This window comes from Protopterus annectens, chromosome 4.part0 (assembly GCF_019279795.1).
Source record: "Protopterus annectens isolate FY-2018-M chromosome 4.part0, PAN1.0, whole genome shotgun sequence".
NCBI lineage: Eukaryota > Metazoa > Chordata > Ceratodontiformes > Protopteridae > Protopterus > Protopterus annectens.
In genome coordinates, this window is record NC_056733.1 from 205,885,885 (window position 1) to 205,912,297 (window position 26,413).

A 26,413-nucleotide genomic window follows, 5' to 3' on the forward strand; every position below is an offset into this window, starting at 1 on the left:
ATTGTAAGCACTAAATAAGCTACACATTACTACAGCACTCAACTTTCCTCACTAGTCTAGAGGAAAATAGTTTTTAGTACTTAATAAATAAGCACCTATCTATGCATGTCTAAGGGTCAGCTCCCGGTGTTTTCTCCTGTCTACCTGATGAATCTGGGCATCTTGGGGCAATGCAGCAATTGCCTCATGTACACAGACAACCCTCTCCTCTTACCACCCAAAACTACAACCTGTGAGAGATGCACTTATATAGCCAAACTGGAAGCAAAGCTCTCTTCACCCAAGACTGGACTACACAGTCAAGAGGAGAAGGTAAACACTTGCACCACACCACACATCACATAGTCCCTCAAAACCTGCACCACCAAAACACACACATAGAAACACAAAACACGCACCTACGTTCGCGGAGGCTCTCAATAAAAATCTACCTAAGCAACAGGGACCTCCAAAGCAGTAACGCAAGCAATCTCCACCCCGCAACACAACCCAAATGACACATAGCCCACAAACTCAGTGTGCCACTCAACCACAGCCCATAAGGCATAACAAAGTACCCAACACTCTAGTCATAGGTGACTATAGAGTCAGGCACACTGATGTTCCACTCACTAGGCTAAACAAGGAGTAAGTTACTGTCAGCTGCCTGCCAGGATCCACCACATAATGCACGCACTAGGGTCACTTCACAAAAAGTACAAATATGACTTTGTCATTGTCCATGTTGGTGTGAATGACCTAAGACGTACCTCCCTAGACTACATGAAGAGAGACATGGAGGAGCTGTCCAATCTTGTGGCTCAGGCAGGTATGGCCCTAACCCTGAGTAGCATCCTGCCATCACCCAGAATGATACTTCAGTACAAGGACAAAATGATTGACTTCAACAAATGGCTAAGCTTCTGGTGTCATTCTAAGGGGATCCAGTATCTGTCTGCCTGGGATGACAAGATCGACAAACCATGATGCTTTGCCAGAGATGGCCTGCACCTGTCGCCCTTGGAATTCCAGATACTGGCTAAGGCTCTTGCCACCCCTATAGCGCCTTTTCTTAGGCAAGGTTCAAATGACAAATTCACTACCGTAACAGGTACAAGCAAGCAAAATCTGAGGGTAATGCTACTCAATGCTAGAAGTCTAAACCTCAAAATGCACTAACTCGAACCACTCCTTAAAACGGAGAACATCAACATCTATGCAATGACAGAGACCTGGTTCAAGGCTCCAGACAGCACCCCTGACTTACCAGGCTATAATTCATACCACACCTTTCGGCCACCAAACCTGGACCAAAACACTAAAGGTGGAGGCGTGTCTATATTCATTAAGGATATCCACACCTCCAGGCTATTTGCTCAGCAAAATGCATCTATGATTATCCAAGTGCAACTAACTCTGGGCAAGACCACAATCCAAATTGTAGCTTGCTACAGATCCCTCACCATGCCCCAGGATTCCCACTCCTCATTTCTTGATACACTCGAAAATATTAGGGTACACCCTAACACCCTAATAATGGGCAATTTCAACTACCCCACCATTAACTGGGAAAACTACTCATATACCAACTCTTGTGCTCAACGTTTTCTGGAGTTCATAAATTCCAACACCTTGGATCAACTTATCCACACCCCCACCAGGGGCAGCAATATCCTAAACCTGGTCATTACCAACATGGGCAACCAGTGTTCCATACCAGAGGTCAATTCCTCATTGGTAAGATCCGACCACAAGCTAATCACCCTAGACATCCACATCCTACCCCCACCCCCATTAGGGAAACCACCGTAAAAAATTTCTCCAAAGCCAACTTCACGACACCCATGCTGACGGACAATAGAGGTATGACTGCTGAATCCTACACAAATGCACTTTATAAGCATTTAGGGATAAGTGCATGGATCATGCAATCCCTAACAGAACCAAGATGCTATCCTCCAAAAAAAGGAAGCCAATCTGGTGGCCCCCTGCTATAAACAAACTCAACAACAGAAGAAAGAAACTGCTGCAAAAAAGAGTAAAATCCCATGATTGGAGGAACTCCCTGGTCAGCCTCAGTAAGAAGCTGAGATCCCTCATAAGTAAGAAGCTGAGATCCCTCATAAAATCCTCCAAAGCTAGTTACAAAAACAAAATTGCCACTGATTCTAAAGAAAACCACAAAGCCTATAGCTATGTCAAGAATAGTACAGTTTTGTACCTACCATAAATGTAGATGTTCGAGGATTCCCTTGCTGCAGTCAGTCTTTTTCTTGCCCCAGATGTCAGGAAGACAAAAAAGACAAGTCCCAAAAACAACTGCAAAAAAAAACACATACAATATATACAGTAATACAAAAATAAAATATATAAAACACCTCAGCAAGGGAATCCTCGAACATCTACATTTTATGGTAGGTACAAAGACTTAGAGTATATAGGCAGGTGTGAATATGCCTGAGAAGAAATGCACTGAACTCCAAGTTAGCCAGAATATTTCAACACAGAATATGCCAAGCTGTGAGATGAAGAGATTGAAGTTTGACATTGAGCAGATGACCGTCCTTCTGAGATAACAGATGAGGAATCAGAGGTAAATGGATGGAGGCTTTTTTTTAGACTCCTTAAATGGAGTACCCAGTGTTGTTGCCGCCAATCTGGAGCTATCAATCAAATCCTCCTTCTGTTGTCTTGTCTGACCTTATTTGAAAGAAGAAAAGAAAGAGGTAGAGGGATAGAAGAAAAGGGAACATGAAGGTTTTCAAGATTCCATTTAGATGAGCTCCCAAGCAGTGTGAGGGCATCTGTCGTTAATTAAAATCTGACCTGGCGGTCATCACAGAGAGTCCTTTTGTTTAGGTGACATTCCTGAGCCCACAACATTCCTTTTGAATGAGGTGGTTATTTGAATGACAGTGTCAATCAAATCTTGGCAGTGCCAGTCCATACATTTTTGTATATACATTGCTTCCTCACAGTGAAGCTATAATTGGGGGAAGCCAGAACCTATAATGCCAGCAACCCTAATGCTAAAGGGACTGGGACTGCAGTTGCAGTCATACAGACAGTTGATGGAAGTGAAGTGACAGATGAAGTGTTTGTCCGTTTTGTTTGTCGAGTCTAAAAGGCTTGTGTTGGTCACATGTAGAAAAGCTCACACCCCTCTTGAGGTATTAGACTGGACTTTTACCTAGCTTTCATTGAGACCCTAGAGGCATCTTAGCTGCACTATGACACATATTCCAGATATTGTCCAAGGTGTCTTTTCTTCAATCAGAATCAGGCAAGGAATCAGGCAGGCCTGTGATAATCTTGAATGCTGTGAAGTGCTAAGTATGCTTGAGAACCTTCAGAGTGAATAAGAATAAGTAGATAAGCCAAAGAGCAAAAGGTGAAAATCTGCCATGAGAATTGAGAATGAAACCTCAGATACTTTCTGCATAGTAGCCTGATCTAGGCACATGAAGGTAAGCTTCCTTGAGATCCAAGTCCTTTGAGATCCAAAGTTACCATCCCAGTGGGTTCGCCCAATGTCCATAACAATTGCTTTAATGACACATCTTGATTTAGATTGAGGATAAAGTGTTGAGGATGGTTCATCAGAATCAGAATAAGAAATAAACTCTTGCAAGTCTTGCACAGAGAGAGACCTGTGAACACTGTTCACTGTCTAAAACTAACTAACAAACCCCAGTAGGCCCCTAGGCAGGTGGGGGAGGCTCTCAATCAGAGTAATCATCATCTCTTCTGCATCTTTGAGCATATGTTTCCATCCTGTAACAGTAAAGTATCTGCCTGAGACTCCATAGAACTCCTGGCATCTCAATGGCAACACTCAGATCTGCTCTGAGTTACAGCACAATGGCACTAAATATACAGAACCAACTGATATTGCCAACATCCTGGCAGGTAAGTTCAGTGCTAACTTCACCGCCCTCTCATCCCATTAAAGGCACATTCTCTATACGAGAAGAATGCAAAGTTCCTGTAATCACGGCTGCACAGGTAAATAAAGCACTCTCCAAAGCCAAGAACACAGCATCCATGGGACCTGACAACATCCCAGGCTGCGTTCTACATGAACTACAGAAATAACTGGCACCCCACCTAATTACCATGTTCACTCATAGCCTCACCTAAGGCTTTGTGCTCACTGAATGGCACACAGCAACGGTTATCCCATTCCATGAAGGGGGAGCCACCATGGACCCCGGGAACTACTGCCCCATCAGCCTGACAAGCCTGGTCTGCAAGGCTATTGAAAGTATCATCATGGAACTTATAAACAATGACATTGGTAATCTCCAAACTCTGGACCCTACCCAGTTCGGGTTTGTAAAAGGCAGATCATGTCTCCTAAATCTTCTTTGAAGCAGTCACCAAAGCCGTTGATGAGGATAAGGTGGTTCACACAGCCTATCCAGATCTCGCCAAGGCTTTCAACACCATCCCCTACTCTGGAATTATAGATAAACTCACTAAACTAGGTATAAATCCCTATGTCACAAGATGGGTTGCCAACTGGCTCACTGACAGAACCCACACTGTGAAAGTAGCAGACTCCAAAGCCAACTTCAGACCAGTGACAAGTGGAGTACCACAGAGTTCAGTCCTGGGTCCTCTCCTGTTTGGTATCTACATTTCTGAAGTACAGGCTAACACAGAATGTCTTTGGCTGACGAAGGTCACAGATAACTGCAAACTAGGAGCCATAATCAAAACTCCTAATGATGTGGACATCCTACAAAAGGGCATCACTGAGACAGATGCCTGGTGTCAAAGCCATGACCTCCAGCTCAATGCCAAAAAGTGCATCGTCATCCCTTTTGGTAAAAAGTCTGTACCCATGAACTACCACATAGGTGGTAGTCTACTTAACACCGAAAGTGTGATAAGAGACCTTGAGACACAGATGTACAGTTGTCTCTCCTTTGATAATCACATCGCCACAGTAGTCAGGAAATCCTTCTACGTGGCACACCATCACAAAAGGTTTCTCATCCAGAAAAAAAAAGAGGTCATTCTTCCCCTCTACTCGTCACTCATTTGACCTACAGAGTAAAACACCCCTTTTGATATGTACCTTACAAGACATCTACCACAACTGGAAAGGCCGCAGAAGTACTTCACAAAGAGGATTACTGGCCTCAGATGCCCTACGCAGACAATCTCAAAAAACTCCAGCTTTACTCTGTCGCATATCGCCTACTCAGGAGCAATCTCTGCCTAACATACAAAGCTATGTCAAACCCAGAGCTGCTGGACATGCTCCACTTAAAGAAATCCCAGTCCCTCCGAGCTACATGCTCTATGGACCTAAACCTTCTCACCACAATAAACAGGACATGCTGGAGGGATACATTCCTGTCCCAGAGACTTCCCATACTCTGGAACAAACTACCTATCTATATCAAACAAAGCTCCTCATTAGCACTCTTCAAGAAAAATCTTGATGACTGGATGGGAGATAGGAAATTCACCCCGGGGATCACTTCTGTGGCTCTGCTCGACAGGGGCACAGGAAAATTATTTTCTTTGGTGGCGAAAGCCAGGGTACCATTTGGCTAGGCTTATATAGGCCCTAGGGCCAATAGCCTAGTACCTACCTATGAACCTAAATATTGCATTAAGTATAAGCATCGATCAGAGGAGGTTAGAAAAATTAGGAAGAGAGCTGGAAAAGCAATTCCCAAGAGAGCAATGGGAGGACATATATATGGTTCTCTAGTACACAATAAAGTCCAGAAGGCCTAGGATTTTTTGCTTGAAAGTGTTTGCATAGGTATTTTTATACCCCCAGCAGACTTCAAAGAATTTTTCCTCAGGCAGATAGCAAATGTCGTTGGTGTGATAAAGAAAAAAAGAGGCAACTGTGAACTGTGTTTTGGGAGTGTAATGAGTAAACAGACTTTAAAATTCGTTACAGAGTACTCTTGTCAGAAATACTGGGTGAACAAATGGCTATAACTAAGGATATGATTTCTCTCTCAACTTCTCCAAGTCTTTTGGGTTTCTAATACCATGACAGGAATGGACCATATTCCTAAGTCAAAGTATGATTAAAGATCATGAAATCAGTATTGTTTCAGTCTTTAATGTTACCCAGAAGTGCTTTTCATAGCACCCGCAATGTGCCCAGTATCGAGACTTTCTGTAATTTGTATGGAGTTGCATGTATCCTTAACATATCTAAATACGATTGTAAATTTTTTTTTATAAGACCCACTACTACTACTACTACTGGAAATGTCTGGGTATCCTTCATCCACATTGCTCTCATTTCTGCCTGCAAATCCTGGTATTTTATGACTGTGTCTCACTGTACGCATGACACTGTAGTCACTAGGTGCACCAATTTCAATGACCCATGTTACCTCTGTCTTCATTTCATGGACTACTACAGCTGGTTTTCTTGCATCTATTTTCTGAACTGTTGTTAATGGGTGATTCCATGTGATATAAACCATCATTTTCTATAATGCTTTGTGGCTCATGTTTCCAGTGTTTTTCAATCACTTCAACAGTATAATGTTTGCACAATCCCCATTGCAACAGTCTTGCCACATTATTATGCCTTTCAGTATATAGTCCTACTACCATTAGTATATCACAACCAGAAACAAGATGTGCGACTGTTTCCAATTCTGTTTTACAAAACCTATATTTGTCCGTTTCTCCCACATGTTCAATGGGCTTCATAAATCAATGTGTATGCAGTCCATTATCTTGTGCCACCAATATTGACCCTTTGCCTTTTGGCTTAAATTCACCTCTCCTTAACCATTCCCTGTGTTTGATCCTGATCAACATAGGTTCATAGGTATTTACTAGGCTAATGACCACAATGGCCTTTTTAAGCCTAGCCATGCATCTCATATCTCTGACAAGTGTAAACATGGGCCTAGGAGATGAACCATTTACTGGTAACCTGTGTCCATTAGAGACATAGGTGCCAAACCAGGGATGAATTTCCAGTTTCCCATCCAATTGTCTAAGTTGCACTTGAATTGGGTTAGGGAGGAACTCTGTTTCACATGGATGTAGAGCCTGTTCCATAGATAGGATACATACCTATCTCTCGAGCAGGTAATATTTATATCACAAGCAAGGTTTAAGTATTTAGAATGAGTAATTCTGGTGTGGTTTGTTTTGTGGATATGCAGGAGGCCCATCAGAGTGGGGTCTGACAATGTCCTGTACATCAGGCATCGATCTCCCCTCAAAAGCCTGTAGGAGACAGAATACAGAGATAGGGCCTTGAAGCAGTCTGCATAGGATATTTTACTTACTCCCTGTATTCTTTTAGTGAGGAACCTCTACCTCTGTGGATGTTTCAATTGTTGGATATGCCATACCAAAGGGGGCATTGTACTCCATGATAGGCCTGATGAATGCTGAATACAGTGGAACAATTACTTTCTTGGACTTAGATGCCATACCTTGATTTTGTATCTTGAGATCTGATCTAGCGTGGTTATTCCACGTGAAAGCGCTTATCCTTTTGGTTTTACTCCTGGAATAAACTGGATTTTACAGTCTTGGTGGTCCTACCTTGTTTGTTTTGTTTCACTGTTCAGCGTTTTCTGGGATTGGACCTTTGAGCAGCAGTATATACCTTTGTTTTTTCTCTCTCTTTGTTTAAAAGTTGCGCAACATAGAATGATTTGTCTCACCACTGTAGACACGTGATGGTCAAAGGCTAGATTATCTGTGTGTCCCCCAAGTCCCTGACAACTGGGCCAACTCTAAGGGGTGTGTTGTCAATATGATAGTTATGAGGGATAGATGACTTCCCAAAGGATACTATTATGCATTTCTTGGCATTTAGTTTTAGCCCATGGCTCTGACACCAGTTGTTTGTCTGTGTCAGCTTCTCCTGGAGAACATTTGTGTTGGTATGAGATTCAATGACCGCTCCTAATTTGCAATCATCTGCAAATTTAGTCAGCCAGAGACCACTGACATTGGCCTTGACTTCTGAGAAGTAAATGCCAAAAAGGAGCAGTCCAAGGACTGATCGCGGAGGGACTCCACTTGTGATTGGCCTCTTTGTAGAGGTGGACTCCCCAATTCTAACTTCCTGGGTTCTGTCTGTGAGCCAGTTGGCTATCCAACGGGTGACATATGGGTTTGTACCCAACCTCTTGAGTTTGTCAACAATGCTCAAGTGGGGTATTGTGTCAAATGCTTTGGCCAGATCAAGGTAGGCAGTGTGAATGATTATGCCCTCATTCATTGCTCTGGTGACCTTCTCAAAAAAGTTTGCCAGGTTGAGTAGGCATGATCTTGTCCTTGACGAAACCAAAGCAGGTTGAGTCCAGTGTCTGGAGGTTTACTATATCTCTAATGATCATCTCCATAATTCCTTCCATGGCTTTACATATAAGACTAGTGAGGCATATGGGTCTGTAGTTTCCAGGGTCTGCAGATAGCCCACCTTTGTGCAGAGGGTTGAATGTTGCCTTTCTCCATTCATGAGGCATGAAGCCTGTTTGGAGGCTACAGTTAAACAGTTGTAATTTCAGAGCCCCTGATAGGTCATGTTTCATGCTATTTAGAAGGCATCCTGGGATACTGTCTGGGCTCATTCATAGAGTGTTCCTGGTCTTAGAGAAAGCATTAAGGACCTGTTCCCTAGTGATAGTAGGGGGAGTTATATTTGATGATATTTCCTGAGGGAAGGTTGAAGGGGAGAGAGAGGTAACACTGGAGCTGAATTTATCAGCCAGGAGGTTTGCTATATCTTCTGGGTCAGTATAGGTGGCTCCATTTAGAATGAGTTCTGCACACAACTGTGTATTTCATTTGAGGCTGCAGACGTAGCTAAAGAATACTGTGTGGTTGTCCTTGGAGGCCAAACTTACCTCAAATTTGGCTTTGGTAGACTATTTGTCCTCTCAGTTGTTTGTTTAGTTTGATGACTGTGCTTTTCTCCTGCTGGGTGCTGCACCTCCTAATATTTGCCATGATTTTCTTCCCCCTGTTATAGAGCCTATTGATTTTGTAATTCCACCAGGGTGGCTTGTTTTTTGAGTTAGTTCTGTACTTCTTCCTGGTTGGTACAGCTGCCTCTATGCAGCTATTAACATGCTTGTACAGGGTTTTTGTTAATAGCGCTGCATAGGCAGCAGTGTTCTCAGGGTTTATGGGGGCTTGAAATTTTGCCAGGTTATTACTTAATAGCAGGAGGTTCGCCTTAGAATAGTTCCTGAATATTCCAGGTTTAGCTGGGAGTCCAGGTTTTATTTTTACTTCAAAGACAACCATTTTGTGGTCTGACCTTACCAGGGGAAGGCATTACAGTAGGGGGTCTGCAGTAGTAAGGACCAGATCCAGTACAGTTGCACCCCTGGTTGGTGCATTGACTATCTGGTCCACGGAGTTTGTGTTTACAAAATCCAGGAATCTCAGTCCATGTACGTTTGGTGTCATATAGGATTCCCAGTTAATAGTGGGAATCCTATATGAAGTTGCTCCAACAGTTTTCGATACTTGCAACTATATTTATGCATCTTCCACATTTCTTGCCTTCTCATCTGATCCTTCATCTTACAGGCTTATAGGTGTGAAGTAGGCCAACGGCCTTTTAGCTTTTACAAGCCTAGCCCATAGATGTGGCCTGGCATCATGCCGCCTTTAGTTCCCAGTGCCTCTATCAAGTAGAGCCAATGGAGTGATCTCCGAGGAGAACTTTCTATTTCCCATCCATTCATCAAGATTTCTCTTGAAAAGGGCCAGTGAGGTGCTCTGCTTGACATGTATGAGAAGTCTATTCCAGAGCATGGCCAGTCTCTGTGTTATGAACCTGTCCCTCCAGCATGTTCTGTTGATTGTGGTAATGAGGTTGAGGACCCTGGAGCGTGTGGTGCGGGGGATTGGGATTCCTTTAGGTGTAACATTTCTAATAGGGCTGGGTCAGACATGGCTTTGTAAGTCAAGCAGAGATTGCCTCTTAATAGACGATATGAGACAGAGAAAAGCTGGAGTTTTTTTTGAGTCTGTCCATGTAGGGCATGTGTTTAAGGCCTACGATCCTCTTTGTGAGGTACGTCTGTGGCCTTTCCAGCTGTTGCAGGTGTTTAGTGAGGTACATGCCAAATGGGCATTATACTCAATGACTGGTCTAATGAGGGGAGAGTAGAGAGATGATGACCTCTTTCTTCTTGGATGCAAAACCCTTGGTAATCAGATTTGAAACATAGAAGGACTTTCTGACCACAATGGCAATGTGGTGGTCGAAGGAGAGGTTGCTGTTAACCTGTGTCCCCAGATCTCTTATAATGCCTTCAGTGTTTAGTGGGCTACCATCAATGTGGTAATTAGTGGGAACTGCGTTTTTCCCAAAGGGAATGACAACGCATTTTTTGGCATTAAGCTTAAGGCCATGGTTTCGACACCAGTCGTTGGTCTCAGTGAGGCCTTTCTGTAGGATGTCTACATCACTTGGGGAGTTAATAATGGCTCCCACCTTGCAATCATTGAACTTGGTCAGCCAAAGTCCCTCTGTGTTGGCCTGGACATCTGAAAAGCAGATACCAAACAGGAGAGGACCCAGGACCGATCTGTGAGCCAATTTGCAACCCACCTAGTGATACAGGGGGTTGATGGCTAGTTTGGTGAGTCTATCAATAATTCCTGAGTGAGGAATGGTCTCAAAGGCCTTGGCCAGATCGAGGGAGGCTGTATGAACTGCCCTGCCCTCATCCACAGCTCTGGTGACGGACTTAAAAAGTCAACCAGGTTCAGCAGGCATGCTCTACCCTTCACAAAACCAAATTGTGTGGGATCCAGAGTATGGAGATTCCCTATTTTCTTGTTAATTAGGTCCATGATGATGTGCACTCCATAGCCTTACATATCAGATTCATCAGGCTAATAGGACAATTATTCCCAGGGTCTGTAGTCGCTCCCCCTTTATGGAGAGGGATGACTGTAGCAGTGTGCCATTCTGTAGGGACAAGCCTGAGGTGAGGCTGTGATTGAACAGGGCACACAGGTGTGGTGCCAGTTCACTTTGTAGTTCATGCAGAACAAAACCAGGGATATTGTCAGGTCCCATGGAAGCTGTATTCTTGGCCTTGGACAATGCAGTTTTAACCTGTGCTGCAGTAATGCTGGGTGCCTGGCATTCTTCCGGTATTGTGATTGGTCCTTTAGGGAGGGAGAGAGGGGTAAAGTTGGCACTGACTCTGTCGGCCAGTATGTTGGCAATATCTGTTGGCTCAGTTTAGGAGGTACCATTGTGCAGTAACTCAGAGCACATCTGGGTATTGCCATGGAGATTCTTGATATAAATATAGAAGGCTTTGTGGTTGTTTTTAGTGTCTGCCACAATGCTGCCTTCATAGCTAGCTTTAGAGGTTTTGATGAGGGATCTCAATTTTTTGTTGAGGCTAATAAGGGAGTTTTTCCAGTCTTGGGACTTAACCTTTTTCTGCAACAGTTTCTTCCTTCTATTGTAGAGTTTTTGTTAATAGCAGGGGGATCACCAGATTGACTTCCTTTTTTTGGAGGAGAGCATCTTGGTTCTGTTGGGTACGGCTAGTTCCATGCATTTATGTACGTGTTTGTACAATGCATTGGTGTATGATTCAGTGGTCATGCACCTATTTTCCATTTGCATGGGTGCTGTGAAGTTAGCCACCTCTGTTTTTAGAAGCCCAAAGTCAGCTTTGGAGAAGTTTTTCATGGTGGTTACCTTTGCTGGTGGTGTGGGTGAGATGTGGATTTCCATGGCAATTAGTTTGTGGTTGGATCTAACCAGGGAGGCATTAACTATTGGTGTTGAGCAACGGTTACCCATATTACTAAAAAACAGGTCAAAGATGTTGCTTCCTCTACTGCAGGTAAGAATGAGCTGGTCCAGCGCATTGAAATTAATGAATTCCAGGAAGCGTTGGGCAAGTGTATTGGTACACAAGTAGTTTTCCCAGTTGATGGAGGGGTAGTTGAAGTCACCAAGTATGAGAGTGTTGGCTTGGACCCTAATAGTTTTCAGGGTGCTTAGGAACATGGAATGCGAGTCTTGGGACATGGTTAAGGACCTATAGCAGGCTAAGATCCGAATCGCCATCTTACCCACTGTTAGTTGTACCTGAAGTATTTCTGATGTGTTATGCTGGGCTACTAGTCTGGAGGTGAGCATATACTTTATAAATATGGAGACGCCACCGCCTTTGGAGCTTCGGTGTAGAATGAGTTATAGCCTAGTAGCGCAGGGATGCTTTCTGCTGCTTTAAACCAGGTCTCCGTTACAGCACAAATGTCGATGTTCTCCATTTTGAGGAGTGCTTCGAGCGACTGCATCTTGAGATTTAGACTTCTAGCGTTGAGAAGCACGACCCTCAGATTGCATTTATTTATAGCTGTTATGGTGGTAATTTGGTCTTTGGAACACTGCCTAAAAAGGCACTACAGGGGTGGCAAGAGCCTTAGCCAGCATCTGGAAACCTAAGAATGATAGATGCAGGCCATCTCTGGTAAAGCATCGAGGTCTGTCAATCATGTCATCCCAAGTAGACAGATACTGGATCCCCTTAGAATGACACCAGAAACTTAGCCAATTGTTTAAGTCAATCATTTTCTGCTTGTACTGCGGTATCATTCTGGGTGACGGATGTTGTTCAGGGCTAGAGTCATACCTGCCTTGGCCACATAATCTGAGAGCTCTTCCATGTCTCTTTTCAAGTAGTCTAGGGAGGTCATTCTTTTGTGTTTTTGCCACATTCAGGTGCTGCCTGATTTTTATCTACTTCTGGTTTGATTTCCATTCCTGCTTGACTATGCCTCTGCTAAACTAAGCAGGGAAGTCATCTTAGACTTATTCTCCTTGTGTTTCAAAACTTTTCCTACGTTTGGGTCTTGTGGGGTCAGCAGATGTATGCAGCCCCACAACTGCAGATCTATACATGTAATCAATTTCTAGGAGCCCCATACCTCCTTCAAAACAGGGAATATATAAACTTGGTATGCAATGAGTTTTATAAATTATCTGATGAGCATAAAGCATCCTTCTTGTTTTCCTATCCAACACCTTTTAAAGGCCAATCACTTCAAAACTGCAAGTTATGACAGGAAGAGCAAATGGTTTATAGCTTGAACTTTGTTCCTAGATGTCAACAGGGTTTTCATGATTAATTTAAATCTTCTAAAATATTTCTTACTAAGTTTTTTCAAATTTGTTCATATTTTTATTGTTGATCTTTCATCAATTCCCAAATATTTATACAATTCCTCTTGCTCCAGTTCTTTTACATCATCACATTCTTGTCCCAAACTGTTGTTTTACTGGTGCTGCAGCTTTTCTTCTTTAAAAGTTGCTTTTGCACATTTATCAAGACCAAATGACATTCTTATGTCATCTAAAAAGGTTTTGACCGGTTGCAGTTGTGCTTTCAATTCCTCATCTAATGAACTACAGTTTTAAATCATCCACAAAGAGAAGATGAGAAGTCTTTACATTTTGTTGTTGTCTGGGAGCCAAATTGTAGCCATAATCTAATCTGTTAAGAAGACAACTCAATGGGTTAAGAGCAAAACAAAAGAGCAGCAGTGACAGAGTCACCTGGAATACCTCCTTTGAATTTGTATCCCTGGAATAATAATTTGTCCTTTACCATGGCTTAACTGCAAAGTGGTTTGTCACTGTTTTGCGGTTGCTGTAATATAATCGATCAGTGCAGGGTGCATCTTATACATTTTTAAGCACTCTTTTATCCATGAATATTGGACACTGTCAAATGCTTTTTTGTAGTCTATCCATCCCTTACTTAGATTCTTCCCCTTTTTACAGTTCTCCATTATGACTTTATTTAAGAACAAATGATCCTTTGTTCCATATGACTTTCTTTTATTACCCTTTTATTCTATTGCCATGATTGAGTTTTCTTCTAAATGACTATAAACTCTGTCGGCATCAATTCCAGCATATAGTTTATATGTCGTCGGAAGGAAAGTTATTGGTCTATAGTTTTTATGATAGTTTGCAGGTTCACTCTTAAGTAGGAGCATTGTTTTTACTGTTGTTAACCAAGCTGGTGTCTGCTCAGGGTGCGCATATAAATAGTTCTTACTCATGGCTAAATCTTCATGAAAGATGTTAATACTTTTAGCCAGAAGTTAGGTACTGCATCTGGGCCTGGGGTTTTCCATTAGGAGCTTTTCTTAACTTTGTTTCAACCTCTTTTGCCGTTACTTTATCCCATTTCATATTCTGTATATTTGTTCTTTTTATTCTTTCTTTTACTTCTTCTATCCATTTAGCACCTGTGTTATGTTTCACAGGATCTTCATACTTATTACTCCAAAATGTATCTATTTCTTCTTTTTCTGGTGGTGTTTCAATTCCTTTTGCCTTGTTTCCCAATTCTCTATAAAACTTTTTTGGGTCATCAATAAATTGCCCATTTTGTACTTTCCCTTTATATTTATCTACATATCTTCTAAGTTTTTCTGTCAGTGCTGATATTTTTAGTTTATTATTTGTAATAGTGCACAACAGATCCTGATTGGTTATAATACTGTGTGTTGCTTTTATCACATCTGTCTGTTTTTGTTGATCTGTTCCCTCTTCTATACTCTTCTAACAGTGACACTTCTTGTCTTAATTGCTTTATAGTTTTCTCTATTCAATACTTCCATGATGTTATTCATTTTCTGCCCTTCCTTTTCCTTACTGCCCTGTGTTCTTGCAGTAAGACTTTATCTGTTATTAATTTACCTGCACAGTAATATATACATTTTTTTTCTGTTATACAGCATGAATATCTATGGACAGTCCTAACTACTGTTTTCATTTGTTTTATCAAACTTCCAACTTTTGGGGTTTTATTGACCTTCTGCAATCTACTTTCATTGATTTTAATACGTCTGTCCATGTCTATCAAATCAAGCAACTCTTCTCTTAGATCATTTTCTTCTAAACTGAGGGCACATTCTTTGTTCTGCATTTCCTGCGGGCATTCTACAGAAAGTTCCAGAGCATCTTACTGTGCCACGTTCCCTTCAGTTTCATCCTGTGTCATCCATTGCTCTTTCATATGGAAACTCACTGGCCTATCATTCCATAACATTGACTGTGTCAGAGTTGCCACAGTTTCCTATTCCTTCCCTTGCTGTCCAACTCCACCTAAATGTTTATACTGGTTTCCTATGGAAGGCTCCAAAGTATCTTCATATGGCAACTGATCAGATGCTTCCCGCTCCACGGGTTTCTCCTTAATTTGGGTGTCCATTGCTCTATCCTACTGTGATGTTATCTGAGTTAAGTTTTCTACACTAAATCCTTCACTTCGCAGGTAATCTATAACCTCAGTCTCTATTTCGTTAGCTTTTCTATTACTAATCCTATTTTTCTCCTTTCTCTCTTGGTCTTATTTTTTTGTATTGTAAAATTTTCAATGTCCGGATGTCTGTCTGTATTTCTCTTCAAATATCTTTGATGCTGCTCCTTTTGTACTTATTAGTTTTGCTTTCTCCATTGCACCATATTAAATCCCTTTCTCTTTTCCATGTCCATATTTCTTCTTCTGATGTCTCTTGCTCTTCCTGTTTCTACTTACACTGGGACTTGTGGTTCTATCATGCTGTGATATAACCTGTGTTAGACTTTCTAACCTAAGTCCTTCACTTAGCAGGTATTCCATAACTTCCGCTTCTATTTTTTAACTTCTACTTTACTAATCTTCTGTGTTACATTTCTTCTTTGTGATCTTAGGTTTTGTATTGTGAAAATGTCCATATTTGGATACCTTTGCCTGTATTTTTCTTCAAATGTCTTTGGGGCTGCTTTCTTATATTGATTAATTTGGCTTTTTCCTTTGCATAAATATCGCAACATATCAGATCTCTCTTTTTTTACCATGTCCATATTTCTTTTTTATACATTTCAAAAGTCTCTAGATTTTGCACTTTATATTTTAGCACTTCTTCAGTTGCTTCTTTTTCCAAACAGCCCCAAGGTTTCTTGGTCTATATAATGTTTTCACAAATCTGGTGTAGCAACGAATACAAATTTTTATTTGAGGCTTCTGACAGTTTCTCTTTTGCAAGTATTTTTCTTTCCTCTAATTTCTCTCAATCTTTTTGCTTATCTTCTGTCTGGAAATTCTGGGCTTCTTGCATAATAGTAACATTACATAATTTCCTTCTTATCCTCAACAGTCAACTGTATTGTCTTTATGGCTCTTTTCTGGCCTATCAATGTTTGTGATTTTTATGGACCACTACTTTGTTCTACAACAGGGAGTTCATCCTCCCCCTGGGCCTGGCCTAGCCCCTTTGTAGGGATGTTTCCATGTCTTGAGGATTCTACGCTGTCATTTTTTTATTCCTGGCACCAGTACGCCTACAAGGACTGGACACTTATTTTGAGTCTTGTGCACCCAGCTATCTTTTTTATTTTTTAACCTACGACTGTCTATGATGCATGCTATATAAAATACAGTCTATAAATCAGTGTTGTTTTGGTGAGACTTTGTGAAAAACTGGGTCTGTCTCGTGAAGGTAGTCACCAAGACTTGAGGATGAATTCACTTCCAGCAATATTACTCTCCTTTGCTTGCTGATTTATCATCTCTCCATTTGGAGAGATTATTTTGAGCTTGGACATGGGATCTGAATTGGCTAAACGTAGTAAGGCTTTATTAAGTTTAATTCTAATGGCTGCCAAAGATAGCAAGTACTAGAAAATGGAAACCAACGTTTGTAAATCAAAGTCTAAATCAACTGTACCTGAAGTACTAAATACTATAAAAGAGATAAAAGAGCAGGAAGAGAGGTCTTTAGAAAAGGGAAGGAGCAAATTACATAGAAATAAATGGAAATTGTGAGAACAGTACATGCATAATAATGTTCAGGAGGAGTGAGGATTAAAGGAATGCAGGAATTCAGCAATTTATATAATGCTGGAGACATGATAATTGCTAAGTAAGAAAATATATGTGATGCATAATGTAAGAAAATGGAAAAATGTTAACATGTTTTGTTAATTTAATAAATGTGTTCTTGCACAAAAAAACAGAACAAATAAGGGTGGCAGCAGTATACCTGGTGAAAAATAACTACCTAAAGCAATTATTTAATTAACCTCTTCATCCAGGAATACATTTTCTGTCCCTTACCGACCCACTGACTACAAAGCCCTCCTAGCATCCCAATGACCTATTTGTTCCTGTCCTGTCTGACTGAGCACCCCACATCACCTCATAGTGGTCCTTCTTTGTAGCTGGGAACAGTTTATTAGTAGCCACTGTTCTTTAACAGATAGAGGAAGTGAGAAGCGGTTGCCTCATAAGCTGCCGAGCATAAAAGCCTCTGTGGTACCCAATGACCCATTTGTTATACTGTCCTACCTGAGTTACCATCTCTGGCGGTGGAGGCTTCTTTCTGTGCAGTCAGCAGGAATATCTAAGCAGGAGGTAGTTGTGCACAGCTAGCTCAAAAAAGTTTTGATACACATTTATTCCCACTCATTTGTTGGTAGGCAGCTGATATGTAATAGCAGCTACATCGGAGCTGCATAATGGCACGCTTCCATGCAAGTATATGCTCTTTTATTGGCTGACATATCTGGAACCCTGTACTTGTTCACAAGACTGGACTGGACGTCCTGCAGAGTTGAGCTTGCATCCAGCCACCTTCCCACATTGATGAACAAACCATCCACAGTTTGCCCATTCCCACCTCTTTCCCCATCTCCTCTGACACCCACATTCACTACTTCAGTGTTGGTCACCTGTACTATGGTCAGGACTTCGACCCTCTGCAGCATCCAACTGACTTTTATCCATTAATTCATCTTCTAGTAATAGCTGACTACTTCACTAAAATAAACATATCTAGCATCATAACTCCAACAAAATATAAAGAACACAGGCATTAAGAGTTTTGCTGTAATGCAAAGACTATATCCATCTGCATTGTTACTCAATGTCAACAAGATGACTCTGAGATAGTGTGGCCTGCATGTTTGTTTACTACTACTTTTTTTTAGTCAGTTTTGGTTTCATTACCATGTTCCTGTACCACTTGAATACCTATGAATACCTATGAAAGCGTTGCCTCAGACTTCTATGAACACATTCAACTTTTTTAAACAGGTAAATCATCTACGTTCTAACACACAAATTTAAATCCCTTCAGCTTTAAGCCATTTATAGTTCATAGGTTCATAGATTGGTATTAAGCTAACTGCCCTTGCAAGCCATTTTAAGCCTAGCCAATTATCCTTTGTGAGACTCAAACCCTGCACCTTGTGTTTGTAAGGCAAACACCTTAACCATTAGGCCACCCTCCCAACCCAAAAATATACCTTCAACCTGTGAATCTCAAGCCCATGGTGAGAATCAAACCTTGCACCTTGTGATTGAAAGGCATACACCTTAACCACTGCCCCACTTGCCTTTGCATCTCTATCAGTAAGTATCTAGTAAGGAAGTATTTCTTGCCGAAAAAAAAAAAATAAATTTTTTTTTTTTACTACCTGCTTGAACACTGGAAATATTCACATGCTCTCAATGTCTGTTGTCCCATTCTCTGAATTTATAAAGTGCCATTTGGTGATGTTATTTTCATCTAGGGTTTATATGATTAAGCCAAGGAAGAATGAAACAAAGTTAAAAAAAAAACAACATTCTGGAAAACTAATTTACTAGGCTCCGCCTATTATTTACTATAACAATCTTTTAAACTATCTACCTATTTGAGTGCTTTTATTTTATTTTAGTTTACCAAGGTAGGGCACTGGCCAAGCCTCACCAATTTCAGGCTCAGCTCAGGACAACTGCACAATCAAAACAGTTATACAGATGAGTTACTTAGCAGAACACAACAGCACAATGTCACTAACAAATGACAAAAACAGGCACTGTACAACAGATTTTCATTTCAGGTGTTATAACTTCTACTTAAGTACATAAATATTTTATACAGTTTTTAGTCACAACCTCTCCTCCTGGAGCAGTGCTCATTAGGTCACTATCAGTTATTTTTGCTCTTCCACTTCCCTTAGTGTCAAAAGAAGCTCTTGGGGGAGGGGGTAACATATATTGCCAGCATCAGCCAGTGATGCAACTAGATTATATTTGTGCATATGACTTTGCACCTTCATCCCCACTCAAGTACCAGCAACTAAAATGTTACAATAAGGCATACGTGCAAACCCATGCTTCCTCATACTTAAGATGGACAGCTGGACTGCAGGCACACAGCTCGGTGGCTCACACCCAAAAACCAAAAGAAGATGTAGCTGTTATGTGAAAATACATGGAAACTGAATAAAATATGTTGTTGCAGATCTCCATTGTCATCAACAGCAGCCCAATCCAGTATAAAGTCTTAATTTGAGGAAGACAAATTCTCATTACTATCATCAGAAATGAATCAGCTGTTTATCATTAGGACTACCACAGAAATCAAATTCAAGCTACATTCTTACCTAAAGACTAAATGTAAAATATCAAAGAGGATTTCATTTTAGGGGATCCCTCAGCTGATTTCTTACTGGCTTACGGCCTGCCCTGGAGGATGGGCTCTTTGCGGCAAGAGGATACCCAGAGTGGTGATACTAGTGATATGCATCTTACGTTTACAAATACTCAAATAATGTCCATGGCCCTAATGGCCTTCTGCCATTACATGTCAGCCACTGGGGCACGAAGGGATACAACATAAAACAAAAGACCTCTCTGAATATGGCACTGCACTGGGATTCCTTAATCTCACGAAATGGAAAGAAGTAGAGGATTAGGGTGAGGGCAGGAATGACTGATAACATACAAGACTGAAGAGAAACACTAGTGGTAGCCCGCGGTCTGATATTTGGAGGCAAAAAATTAAGGAAAACAGGTCTGCAATTAATCAAACCATATGGGTGTGTAGCCTTCTAACAGCTAATTCTGCACAGGAGTGAGAGACTACTAAAAACATATTTACATACTGTTTTATAGCACAAATAGTGTCATCATCTAACCAGACTAAATTGAATGGGAGAGGAAGAATTACTGCTCAGAACATATCCCACTTTACACAATCATTTGCTCTAATTTTGAGGGGCATGCCTTCTGCTACTCTGGTTTCTATTAATGCATCCTCTCCATGCAGGAGTTACTTTTCTTCTGATATCAGCAGTACTGGACAATTCTACTTATTCTGTTGTTCCAAAGCATATTACTGATCCCTGCAAAACAACTGCTGCTCAGTTCATGATGGAAGGGATTATCACAGATTTAGATGCTAATGAAATACCATTATAGCAGAGAACATCTTACCGAAAGGTGAGTCTGTTTATTTTAAACTGCGTCTCTAGCACACCTGTAGTTCGAAGCCGAACCCTCAAAACATCCATTTCTGTCGGCTTGTACTCTGGAGCTGTGATTCTCTCCATGTGTTCAAAGAAACTGTATGGGGAAGGGTAAAAATAATAGGTGGTTTCAGCATCAATTTTTTAGGCTCACACAACATGAAAGTAAATAAATGTACATTTGTCACTGCTGCATACTCCCCAAATTAACATACACTTTTCTTACCTTGTATTTACTATATACACAGTTTACCTACTCAAGTTTTACACCATTGCGCCTCTGCACCTTTGTGTCTAACAGGAACCAGCAAACCAACTACCACCCCATGTTGGTCACTATGTAACCCAAATGGTTACATGCCAGACAAAAACTTCTATCATCAATACGTATTTGGCATTACATGTGCATGTGTTAAATGCATAACATAGCCTGCACATCTGCACTTATTTCAAATGCTAACACATCTGTACATACAGAGTTGAGGCAGAAAGGCCCAAGGAATCAAACAAAGCAGAGAACTTCCCTGGAATATATTTCAGGAAAGATTTCCCCACCATATTATATGTGAATTTTATGTTTGTGAGTAAATCACTTCCAAAACAGGCAAAAGTCCAACTAAATGAGAAGTTATTAAAAAGAAAGGCATGTTTGTCTTAGTGACAGTCCAGCTTGATTGGCTTTAATACATATAGTCTCCTGCTCATTTTCCTGGAGCTCAACAAAGCTTAGAGTCCTAGCTTGCATTCCAAACACGTTTTTCCTGTATCCAGTGCTTTACAGGTTAAATTAAGCACCTTTGATTGCCAAATTGCATTTTCTGAGTGGTCGCTACAGCTTCCTACTTTTGTGCATGCATTTCACTGAACTTTTTTTTTTTAATTGCTCTTCCTCTCATTGTTACTGCTGTAAGACTGTCTTGAAATTGCTTTCAGCAAGGGGTTTCCAGTTAGATGTTTAAGTGATATGTGGTATCATTGCATTTGTGGGTCTCTTTTTATGTGTTTCTACATTAGTAGGACTGGGTTTGCTCATCTTGTGGCAGGAGGTGTTTGCCTGATTTACCTGAGCTGGGAAATACACAAAAGGACTCGTAGTGCAGTCTTTTAATTGGCCAAATGGCTCATTATTTAGTTTTTTTGTTCTGCTATAAATTTTGCATATTTCCATGGGTTAGAAGTGCCCTGTACTATAACAAACACCTAGAAAGCAAAAGGTTCCCTGTGGAATGGTTCATAAATCTGTAACTTGTAAAGCAGCAATATAGCACAAATACCTTGTGCGCCGACAAGCTTAGAGCAGCTGTAGTTGGGCGTTCAGTGGCAATACCTATAGATTTAGTAGAAGTCAGTATTGTGTAAACATCAAACTTAGCAGAATTTAGTACTGTTTAGCATAATCTGCCCTAAACCACCCTTATTAGTCTACACCAACAAAGCTCAATACACCACCCCTTTGTAGCTCACAAATCAAAGGAGTAGACTGTATGGATATGTAATTTCCTAACCTCTCTGTAGCAATCTTGGTAGATATGGGCATCTTGAGACAATGTAGAAATTGTCTCCTGTTTACTGAAACACTTAATCCTTAACAAAGCAGTCACAGTATGCAAGAGGTGTACTTCCACAATGACTCTGCAGGCTAAACTCTCACAAAAAATGCTCATTGTGTTATCAAAACCATGCACACAACACAAATATAGACCAATATATGCTGACGCACTTAAAAAGCAATCTTCCTAAACAACAAAGATTGCCTGGACCACCCTTTGTCACAGCTATACCTCAGCAAGCCCAGAGGGACTCAGAAAAAACACCTACTACCACACATACCATTGCGCTCAGTGGAGCTCCAAACACTAAGCCCCTGAGTCAAGCAAACACACTTCCCAGGACTCCTATCATAAGGAACTCCATTGTAAAATATAATGATGGCCCTCTAACCAGGCTGAACAAAGATAAGATAATGGTTAGTTGCTTATCTGGTGGAAGGATCTGCCAAATCATACATGCACTCAAGTCACTGCACCACAGGTATCGGTATGATTCCATCAAAGTCCATGTAGGTGTAAATGACCTGAAAAGGACCTCCCTGGACTATATGAAGAGAGATAATATTGAGCTTTCAGACTGTGTGTCTCAGGCAGTTGTGAGCCTAGCACTGAGCAGTATATCACCATCACTGAGAATAATGCCACAATATGAGCAAAACTAATTAACTGCAATAACTGCCTGTCTTTCTGGTGTAATTCTACGGAGATTCAATATTTGTCGACTTCAGGAGGCCATGGTCAACAGACCATGTTGCTTTGCCAAGGATGGTCTGCACCTTTCCCTGCTAGGCTTTCAAATACTGGCTAAAACTTTATCTACACCCATAGTGCCTTTTTTTAGCAATGCCAAACTGACAAACCTACCAACATAGTAAAATCAACTAATCTGAACCGTAAGATTTTTGAGAGAAAAATTGCCATAGATTCAAAAGACAATCATAAGGCCTTCTTCAGCTATGTTAGAAACCTGGGTGGAAACTCCCAGATATGCTCAGAATTAGTCCAAAATGATACAAAAATCACTGAACCCACAGACATTGCCAACATACTGGCAGACAGGTTCAGTGCAAACTTCACCCCCCCCCCCCCCCAAAAGGAGAGATAACTATCCCAAAGGCCATTGATGAGGGAAAGGCAGTCCATACAGCCTACCTTGACCTTGCAAAAGCTTTCGACACAATACCCCACTCGGGTATTATAGAGAAACTTACCAGCTTAAATGTAAACCCATATGTCACAAGATGGGTTGCAAACTGGCTAAAGGACAGAACCCACAGGGTTAGAGTTGCTGGTGCCATGTCAGACTCCAAGCCAGTCACAAGTGGTGTCCCACAGGGCTCAGTCCTTGGCCCCCTGTTGTTCGGCATCTATTTCTCAGAAGTACAGGCAAACATAGGAGGACTATGGCTGACAAAATTTGCAGATGACTGCAAACATAGTGGAAAGTACATCAGACACAGATATCCTTCAGAGGGGTCTCACGGAAACTGATAGCTGGTGCCAGAGCCATGGCCTGAAGTTAAATGCCAAAAAATGTATAGTCATACCCTTCGGGAAAAACAAGGTAACCCCAAGCTACCATATAGGTGGCAATCCATTAAGCACAGAAGAGGTTATCAGGGACCTGGGGACCCAGGTTGACAGTGGCCTTTCTTTTGACACTCACATTGCTAAAGTGGTTAGAAAGACCTTCTACATTGCCCACCTGATCATGAAGGGATTCACATCCAGATCAAGTGAGGTCATTGTTCCCCTGTACTCTTCACTTATCAGACCAATGATCGAGTACAATGCCCCATTCGGGATGTATCTCACCCGACACCTGCAGCAATTGGAGAGACCCCAAAAGTTCCTCACCAAAAGGATAAAAGGACTAAAAATTTGTCATATGCTGCCAGACTGAAGAAACTCCAGCTCTATTCAGTCGCATACCGCTTGCTCAGAGGTGACCTGTGCCTGACATACAAGGCCATGTCCAACCCGGAATTAATGGACATGCTCCACCTCAAAAAATCCAAATCTACCAGATCCACTAGAGCAAGCGACTTAAACCTTAGCACGGATATAAATAGGACATGCTGGAGGGATAGATTTGTCACCCAGAGACTACCTATGCTGTGGAATAAAATCCCGGTCCATGTGAGGCAGAGCACCTCGCTGGCTCTGTTCAAGAGAAATCTTGACTGGTGGATGGGAGATCGTAGGTTTACCCCGGGAATCATCTCTGTGTCACTGCTGGACAGAGGCACAACAAACTAATGGGCACAGTATTTTTTAACATAAGGGGTGGCGTAAGCCACAAAACTTTGGGCTAGGCTTATAAATGCCTTAGGGCAGATAGCCTACTATGAACCTATGAAACCTATGAACCTATAAGATGTTACTGCTCAATGCCAGACGCCTAAATAAAAAAAATACACTCCCTCCAGCCTTCCTCACACTTGAGAAAACAGATATTTGAGCAGTTACAGAGATATGGTTTAAAACATCAGACAGTACTCCAGCAGTGTGAGGTTTCAGTACCTTCTACACTTTTAGACCAGTAGCTGCACAGACAAGGGATAAAGGAGTAGGTGTCTCAATATACATCAATAACAAGCATACCTCTAGGGTGGTAAGAAAGGATGACATGCTGGAGTGCCTCCATGTGCAGATCACCAAAGACAAAATTCTGTGCCATACCCTAGCCAGCAATAGGTCACCCTCCATGTCTAAAAAAATTCACAATGCATATTGGACCTACTGGAGATGTTTACCATCCAACCCAACACATTACTCATGGGAGACTAATTGCCACTCTATAGACTGGGAATCCTACACTGCCTCAAATCTACAGGTACAGAGATTCCTGGACTTAGTAAATACAAACACACTTAACCATACAGTGAATATGCCCACTACAGGCCCCAACATACTGGACCTTGTCCTCGCAAATACAGGAGTACACTGCACCCCCCCCCCCCCGTCTCATTCTCCCTGGTAAGGTCCAACCATAAAGCTGTTTCCTTCAAAATCAAAACCAACTCTGTCATCCCATTAAAACCAGTAACAGTTAGGAACTATTCCAAGGCAAATTACCTGTTATTAAGTCACGTCATGGTTTGTCAAAATTCATTACCTGTGCTGAAATGCTTTCAGAAACTCTGTACAACCATGTCAGTGACTGCATAGAGGTTGCTCTACCTACTAGAAGCAAGCCCAGGACTAGCCCTAGAAAAAAAACGCCCTGGTGGCATCCCAAATTAAACAAAATATACAACAGAAGGAAAAAAATTATGGCAAAAATGAAGGTTAATTCTCATAAAAAATAAAATTTCTATCATCAAAGTAAACAGGCAACTAAGAGGGCTAATTAGATCAAGCAATGCCAACTTTGCAGTTAAGACAGCCTCCCAGGTGAAAGAACTATAAGGCCATCTACAGTTGTATCAAAAACTTCAAGGGCAGCACACACCAATGTGCCATATTCATTGAGCCTGGCGACATATCAAACCTGTTAGTGGACAAATTAACTTCCAACTTTACCCGTCTCACCCCCAAACATGCCTCAAGAAATATCCTCAAACATAACCCCTCCAGCTATAACTAGGGAGCATGTACTGAATCTGCTCACTAAATCCAAGAACACAGCCTCAATGGGCCCCAATAACATTTCGGGATGCCTCCTGAACAGTCTAAAATACGACTTATCTGGACCCCTGGAGTCACTATTTAACTATAAAACAAACAAAAAAAAGTTTCATCACAGAAACATGACCAGAACATAAATGTAAACACATATTTTATTCAAAAATAAAAACAGAAAAAGGAAAGTGCTTTCACACTATATAAGTGCTTCATCAGACCAAATAAAGCTGCTCAACCCACAATCATTTAAACAAAGTTAATTCAGTAATCCACCAATCATATTAAACAATGCATTTAAATCACTTAAGTTCAACCATACAAAGGCAAGCTCCAATAAAACAATAAAATCATCTAAAAAAACCTCTGGCTTTTAAAATGGGTTTTAAAGAAACCTGTTCATTTAATCCAGGTGCATTATCAGCCTGCAACTTAATTATCCAGTGTAATTCACATGTTTCAGTAAAAAGTCCCCCATTCTAGGACCCCTAAAAACTTTCTCAATAACCATAAAACCAAAAAAATTACTTGTATCCTGTTCCAGAACATGTCTGGCTAACGCACTTCTGGAATCACCAGTGTGAATACAATACAAGTGTTCTCTAATTTGTTCCATTAAGGAACGCTTAGTTTTCCCAATATAAAAACTCATATATGCTTTGTATCATGCAAGGCAAATGACATCAGTAGTCGTATAATCTGCTTGAACTTTAAACCTGAAAGATACCTCAGTTAAGGGATGAATAAAAATATTAGATCTATCAAAATAGGCGCATGTGAATTACGCTGGATAATTAAGTTACATGTGAATTACACTGGATAATTAAGTTACACGTGAATTACACTGGATAATTAAGTTACAGGCTGATATGTTTAAATGATTGTGGGTTGAGCAGCTTTATATGGTCTGATGAAGCACTTGTATAGTGTGAAAGTGCTTACATATTTCTGTTTTTATTTC

At 41.1% G+C, this 26,413-nt stretch overlaps 1 protein-coding gene across 1 annotated transcript in view; it reads right to left on the bottom strand.

The window, feature by feature from the left end:
- Positions 1-26,413, bottom strand: part of LOC122800234 (guanine nucleotide-binding protein G(o) subunit alpha-like) — a 1,402,105-nt gene that overhangs the window by 978,217 nt on the left and 397,475 nt on the right. Inside the window, exon 2 of the mRNA XM_044069726.1 lies at positions 20,247-20,375. Within this exon, the coding sequence (XP_043925661.1) occupies positions 20,247-20,375 (129 nt within the window). The remainder of the gene's footprint in view (positions 1-20,246; positions 20,376-26,413) is intronic.